At 45.9% G+C, this 7554-nt stretch overlaps 2 protein-coding genes and 1 pseudogene across 2 annotated transcripts; 2 read left to right on the top strand and 1 right to left on the bottom strand.

Moving 5' to 3' along the window:
* The first annotated feature begins 2259 nt into the window (after window positions 1–2259).
* On the top strand, window positions 2260–2868 carry LOC147416735 (uncharacterized). The gene has a single exon (XM_086508111.1). The coding sequence runs from the start codon at window positions 2260–2262 to the stop codon at window positions 2866–2868; it is 609 nt and encodes a 202-aa protein (XP_086364237.1).
* Window positions 2869–3446: 578 nt separating this feature from the next.
* On the top strand, window positions 3447–3980 carry LOC147416734 (uncharacterized; annotated as a pseudogene).
* A 1276-nt stretch (window positions 3981–5256) lies between these two features.
* On the bottom strand, window positions 5257–6185 carry LOC147416733 (uncharacterized). Its single transcript, XM_086508110.1, has one exon. The coding sequence runs from the start codon at window positions 5776–5778 to the stop codon at window positions 5290–5292; it is 489 nt and encodes a 162-aa protein (XP_086364236.1). The 5' UTR covers window positions 5779–6185; the 3' UTR covers window positions 5257–5289.
* Window positions 6186–7554: the final 1369 nt, after the last annotated feature.

Raw genomic sequence — 7554 nt, 5'->3', positions numbered from 1 at the left:
ATTATGGCTCAAGAGATATATCAGGTTCTATTTGAGAGCAGAACTCCCTACACATGCACGATTAATGTTGATCTTTATCCAGGTAATGGGACATGCGGGTCTTCAAAAGTATCTGCACATGATAAGGAGATTGATGCTAAACAAATTGATCAGAGAAGCTCTTTATCTGGTGGATAATTGTTAGTAATATAGAGAAAAGGATTGTAACAGTCAAGAGGATGACTCGTCCTCTTAGCACAATGATTCATAGATGAGTGAGTCCACTGCAAAACCAACGGCACCTATTGATCAAGAAAAGTTTATTAACAAAACGGTCAAGAGGCTAACTCCTCTTGTAAAGTCTAGAGGTATGTACAACCTATTCTAGTAGCACCTACTCCACCTAGATACGTTATTGGGAATGCGCCAGGTCCAATAGGAGTTTCAAGGACACAACCTGCCCTAGGACAACAACCTTCAGCCAGGCACTACAATGCATGTGGACATGAGATACACATTGATGATGGAAGCAACTAATAAACAAGCATTAGTACCAATTACAATATATTACAACAACCAAAGTGGGTACTGCCCTTTGAAGCGAGTAAAAGATGAGAGAAACACATGGAGGAGTGGGGAGGCCGGTGGTACAGCCAAACTGTGTTGATCTATGGAAGTGCAGGAAGTCGAGGCATGGTAGTTTGCAGGCAAATGGCAAAGACCTTGAGCAGGTATTTGATGGTGCTAGGGGCCCGATACATTGGGATGGAGCATTTGCTAGCAAGAGCTGTGAGGGTTTTTGCTATTGCAGGAGGTAGGAGCAAGTATAGATATCACAAGCTTGGAAATGGGACAAGGAATGCTGGATGCAGGTACCATCAAGTTTGCGATATGGGATTTTGTGCGGGAGGTCTGTAGGACACACTACTGGCATATGGTAGGGCTCGAATGGCTTTCGACACCATTGATCGGGAGGCTCAAAGGTATTGAGAAGATTGATGGGTACCTCTGTCAGTTCATGCTATAATGTTGCAAAATGAGGGCACCATTCTGACGGTTTCGAACCTCTTTGAATTCTTGAAAGTCAAGGCTAGTAGCTCGGCTCTAGTTTGAACGGCCATCGTAGCCAGGCCATTCTCGGTGTGATGCTTTTCATCCGAGATATGTTGTCCGAAAAGAGTTCTATCAGATTGCGGCACAGTTCATTGCTCCTCATAACGGCTGTGTGCTTCCCGGAGCGGTGAGCCACTACAAAGGCAGTAGCCTGGAGGAGCCGACAGTGAAGAGGGTGGCCGACCATAGGTGTGAGAGTTGCCAAAGGGCGGGCTGCAGTTATGGCTTGAATCGGGGAAGCATGAGGCAATTGGGGGTGAAGGAGCTCTGCAGAGGAAGGTGCTGCAGGGGAGCGTGATTAAAGGAGGAGCTGGAGGTTGCATGGGACTCGCCAAGGTGACAGGGCAGGAAGGGTGGTGTGAGTAGAGCAGCACTGCAGTGTGGAGGTGGCATGGTCGAGAGCCAGGACAAGGGGAGGGCCTGAGAAGGGCCGCCAGAGGACCACCTTGAGGAGTGGGCTGCATAGGAGGAGAACGAGAGGGCCTGAAGGGGCGGCCATATCACAGGGTGCACCATCTATTGAGACGGCATGTGAAAAGAAAGGAAGGTTGAGAGCAGCCTGTGGGAGCTAGTGTGTATTGTTATGAGCCACCAGAAAGCTAGCCAAGCAATCAAACTAGGATGGTGGTCTGTATGAGGATCCATCATTGTACACCCTCTTTGGAAGTTTTTGTCTACCTGATATTGGTTACATCTATCCACGAAGTTTTTCTTTCTCTGTTATCTATTGGTCTAGTATATGTGTATCTCCAAAGGCGATGGTGTATATGTGCTTTTTATATGGATGTTGATGTGTATAAGTCTGCAAGCTTGAAGATAAACGGGGTTATGTGAAGGATTGGATAGGAATTTGAGTGTCGATTGTTATTGGACTGCCTATATGTCACATGTTGCTCTACAATGTTATAGATGGAGGCTATCTGAACCTACTTTGCAATCAGATCTATCTAGTCAGGGTTGGTTGGGATCGGGCTTGGACAGTAATTGTTTGCAGATTGCGTATCATGTTGTGTGTTTGCTAGGGGATAGGGGTGTTGTGAGATCACTGAGCTATATAGAGGCATCGAGTTTATGTGCTGGTGGTTTTCCCACTTCCCCCTTTTCATCTTGTGGTGCCCCCATTGAGGATCCACTGATTGCTTCCTGACCAAGTGTTCGTGAGTCAAGATGAAGCAGGAGTTTGGGCCAGTGTTCAAAGGAGATGAGGATGCAGATGATTGGCTTGCCGATTTTGAGTTGTTTATGCTGACAGTATTGCAGATGCCAGCTGATGAAGCAAAGCTCCAAACTCTACCTTTGGTGTTGCGAGGTAAAGCAAAAGTTTGGTTTGATGGCTTAGAAGATTTGCACAAGCAGAACTGGATCAGATTTCGCGAGCAATTTCTACAAAGGTATAGAAAGGTGGTGTCGGCTTCGGAGGCAGATGTGAAGATCAAAGGCTTGCAGCAGGACGTAAGTGCAAATTTTGATGCTTTTGTTGATAAATTTGAAGCTTATTGGGGGGATTTGGTGGTTGCTACCCAAGCAACCAATGCAGGATATTTGAAGCTCGAAAGGTTTCTATCTTGCTTACATCCCTATGTTGGTGAGAGGGTGGAGTATGAAGATCCAAGGACCTTTGATGAGGCTGTCCGAGTTGCCAGAGCAAAGAGCCGAAAGATGAAGAAGAAGATGGAGACAGGATTACTACAGTCTACCATCATGGCAGCTAGTGGACCCAGGCCTAGACAGATTAGAGAGCATCAAGAGGTAAAAGCTCCTCATTTTTTGATATGAATGTGATCAAAGCACATGACGCTAATGTTAGGCTAGAAGAGGTAGAAGAAGTGCCAACCAGGTCTCAAACGATACAGAGGGGTATATTCATAGTGCCAACTAGTTTTCTTCCTCAAGAGAGTGAGGCCGTAAAGGTTTTTCAAGAAGAGATGCCAGTTCCAGAGCTGGCAATTATGAGGAAGGCAGTAGTGGTCCAAGAATTGACAAGTGCAAAAGAGGAGTCCGACAGTTCTCATAGCTCCAACAGCAGTTTGGACACAGATAGCATGTGGGAGACGGAGTCCATGACTTCTAGATACAAAACTTATAATGTTTTTCATGTAGATGAAGTGGAAAAAGATGTATGTGAGTTGCCTGCCAGCCATTTGAAGGTCGAGGAGAAGCATAGTGCAAGTGTGGAAATGTCTTGTGTGAATCTGCCAGCTGAGCAGCCATCTCTTGTGTCGTGTGATGGTGAGTCCCTATTGGAGGAAGCGATATGGTTGGATTGTGCATCCAGTTTGATTGGAGAGCAGTTGTTTGAGAATGACTTGCAGGAGCTAGAAGCAGAAACAGTGGTAGATCAAGTTGATTTTTCTATGCAGGGGGTGGGGCAACCTTGCCTTGGTGAGCATGTTGAGGTGTGATTTGAAGTTTTGGAGTTGGTGTGTAGCCGTGGAGAGTTAGCTCCGGCAGATGACTCTATGGAAACTGGTATAGGTGCAGCCTATGAGAGCGAGGCTCCATGCAAAGAGGAAGGTGCCGCCAGCCTTGTAGGTGATGAGGTATTGGAACAGGTTGTCGCTCTAGCAGGTCATGTTCTCGAGTATGAAAAGTTAGCCTTAGAGCCATTTACAGAGGGTTTGGATGCAGGTATGCAAAGGGATCAGGTTTGCTTGGCTATGCAGCAGGTGGAGGCAAATGGTAGGGTATTGTTGCTTCATGCTATGCTTTTGATAGCTATGTTGTTGCACTTTGTTTTGCAAGGAGTACTATGCAAGTTTCAATGCTCATGTGATGGAAATGATAATATAGATGGTTCTATAGCGGATGGTATGATAGCAGTTTATGGTACAGGTTCTTCAAGTGAGCAAAAGCATGCTTATGGTTGGCATGAAGGATTATGGATTTAGGGTGATGAAGCTTGATGCTATGAAGAGCTGGAAGGATGGCCTGTCTATTGGCCTACAGGTGCAAAGGAAGACTTGAAGATACATGCTTTACAGGTGGATGGCCACGGCCAGTGCTCTGTTTTTTTATCCAGGTGGAGCCTACACTATGATTGGGGAAGCTGTGATCTTTCCATTTGACCTTGGAGGGTGATGCAATAGTAGACACCTTTCTCTCTATATATATCCTATCTATATAGCCACTATCATTTTTCTTATGCAGTCTATAGCTCTATGTTATATCATTCTCTCTATACAGACTTATTTTACCTAAATAATACTATGGTTGAGCATGAATGCTCAACGAGGGGGTGGGCAATGATAGTACAGCCAAACTATGTCGATCTATGGAAGTACAGGAAGTCGAGTCATGCCAGTTTGCAGGCAAATGGCAAAGACCTTGAGCAGGTATTTGATGGTGCTAGGGGCCAGGTACATCAGGATGGAGCATTTGCTAGCAGGATTTGTGAGGGTTTTTGCTATTGCAGAAGGCAGGAGCAAGTATAGATATCACAAGCTTGGAAATGGGACAAGGAATGCTGGATGCAAGTACCATCAAGTTTGTGATATGGGATTTTGTGCGGGATGTCTGCAGGACACACTACTGGCCAGGATGTGTATGTCAGATATGGCATATGGCAGGGCTCAAATGGCTTTCGACACCATTGATCAAGAGGCTCAAAGGTATTGAGATGATTGATGGGTACCTCTATCCGTTCATGCTATAATGTTGCAAAATGAGGGCACCATTCCGACGGTTTCGAACCTCTTTGAATTCTTAAAAGTCGAGGGCTAGTAGCTCGGCTCCAGTTTGTCAACGGCCATGGTAGCCAGGCCATTCTCGGTGTGATGCTTTTCATCCGGGATACATTGTCCGAAAAGAGTTCTATCAGATTGCGGCACAGTTCGTTGGTCCTCATAACGGCTGTGTGCTTCCCGGAGCGGTGAGCCACATTAAGGTGTTTTATGAGACAATGGGACCTGAGAAGTCAAGGCTATGCAAAGGGATGTCCCGATGGAGGTTTTCTTGATCGACAATCGAAGACGACGATTGCGGCGTGTGCATGGGGGTCAAGCCCAAAAGCTTTACTTTAAAATAATAAAAGAAAAACATATTTCTGTCGACTGCAGCCGACGAGCTCGCTATGCAGGGGAAGGGCAGCCACCTGGATGGGTTGCATGAGGAGAAGCCACCACTTGGGCATGCATGAGGACGAGAAGGATAGAAAGGGATGCCGGGGATACAAAGGCAGACGTGAAGGAGGGAGTCAAGTCAGTTCTTGCAGAAGGGAAGGCGACCAATAGCGAGGTCGCTATTGGCCAAAGGGGGGCGACCTCCTTGCACAGCAAGGCCGAGAGCCTGTGTGGTGTTGGCATGGCTGCAAAGGCAGTAGCCTGGAGGAGCCGCCAGTGAAGAGGGTGGCCGACCATAGGTGTGAGAGTTGCCAAAGGGCGGGCTGCAGTTATGGCTTGAAGCGGGGAAGAGTGAGGCAGCTGGGGGTGAAGGAGCTCCGTAGAGGAAGGTGTTGCAGGGCAGCGTGATTAAAGGAGGAGCCGGAGGTTGCATGGGAATCGCCAAGGTGACGGGGCAGGAAGGGTGGCGTGAGTAGAGCAGCGCTGCAGTGTGGAGGTGGCATGGTCGAGAGCTAGGACAAGGGGAGGGCCTGAGAAGGGCCGCTAGAGGACCACCTTGAGAAGTGGGCTGCAGAGGAGGAGAACGCGAGAGGGCCTGAAGGGGCGGCCATATCACAGGGTGCGCCATCTATTGAGACGGCATGTGAAAAGAAAGGAAGGTCGAGAGCAGCCTGTGGGAGCTAAGGTGTATTGTTATGAGCCACCAAAAAGTGAGCCAAGCAATCAAACTAGGATGGTGGTCTGTATGAGGATCCATCATTGTACACCCTCTTTGGAAGTTTTTGTCTACCTGATATTGGTTACATCTATCCACGAAGTTATCAATCCTTTCTTTCTGTTATCTATTGGTCTAGTATATGTGTATCTCCAAAGGCGATGGTGTATATGCGCTTTCTATATGGATGTTGATGTGTATAAGGCTGCAAGCTTGAAGATAAACGGGGGTATGTGAATGATTGGATAGGAATTTGAGTGTCGATTGTTATTGGACTGCCTATATGTCACATGTTGCTCTACAATGTTATAGATGGAGGCTATCTGAACCTACTTTGCAATCGGATCTATCTAGTCAGGGTTGGGCGGGATCAGGCTTGGACAGTAATTGTTTGCAGATTGCGTATCATGTTGTGTGTTTGCTAGGGGATAGGGGTGCTGTGAGATCACTGAGCTATATAGAGACATCGAGTTTATGTGCTGGTGGTTTTCCCACTTCCCCCTTTCCATCGATACAACCTCCACCTCTTGCGTTTCGACTTGAAGAAAGAAGGTATGAGATGGATGAAAGGACATTGAGGTTCATTGTTTTTTAATAGGGGCTTAGCTAGGTTAAAGCCACTTTACAGCCAAGAGGAATTGCATGAAGAAGCTCTTCGATTAGAGATAGATTGTCACAAAAGCTGTGACAACCACTTGGTCAAATAATATCCTCAGACAGGAGATCACATAAGTAAATGACTATTGTCTTGATTGTGGAGTCATTCATGTGATCCTTGATTGTCCAAAAAACCCTATTATCTCATACGGAGATCACATAAGTAAACTCCTATTGTCTTGATTGTGGAGTCATTCACGTGATCGTCGACTGTGTCCAAAAAACCCTAACCGAGTCAAAAAAATCACAACAAATGTCTCAAGAATGGTTTAGCTACCAAGTAGCTTGCAAAACAAAAACGTCGTACCAATTCAAGTAGTCACGAGAGCACAAGATCAAAAGGAAGCTGATGAGAACCCATCAAAAGAGAAAACAAAAACTGACGCAAGTCCAGAGATGGATGAACCAAAGACCGATGCACCTAGTCACAAAACCAAGAGGAAACAGAATAGTTGGAAAAATAGAAAGGCTAGGATGAAAGCATGTAGGGAACAAGAGCATAAATCCCTAGTTGAGGAGCTTACCCAAGCTAAAGAGAAGATAAGACAACATGAGGAAGCGGTTGCACCTTCTCTTAAGCAGATGTCTCAACCTCCAGAAGAACCATCGATGGAAAGAAAACCAAGAAGTGCTAGTTCAGGAGGATCAATATTGGTCAAGAAGGTTAATGATCCATAAGATGCCCTCCTCACACAGATCATAAACAACAAAACCCAAGAACAAGGGTGGATGACATATCTATATGTGGAACTGAAAAAGGAAAGGCTTGAAAAGTGTTAAAAAATGATTCAAACAGCCCAAGCTTTACTAGAACCACCAGTTGGAAAACCTGAGGGTATGATGCTTGTCCCACCTACGCCAATAATCCCACCAAACCAAGAACAAAAAGAGCTAAATTCCAGTCACAAACATGGACCAAAGCTCAAGGACCCAACATCAGAGCCAAGGATAGTGTTGAATACCACGGATAACTCTTCCAAGGTATTTCAGATAGCTATAGCTGAGAGTTGTAAAGAAATAGATGTTCTTGAA

This window comes from Adiantum capillus-veneris, unplaced genomic scaffold (assembly GCF_014529385.1).
Source record: "Adiantum capillus-veneris isolate H3 unplaced genomic scaffold, ASM1452938v2 Hic_scaffold_545, whole genome shotgun sequence".
Lineage (NCBI taxonomy): Eukaryota > Viridiplantae > Streptophyta > Polypodiopsida > Polypodiales > Pteridaceae > Adiantum > Adiantum capillus-veneris.
The sequence above is the reverse complement of the archived record's forward strand: the minus strand, read 5'-3'. Positions and strand labels throughout refer to the sequence as shown.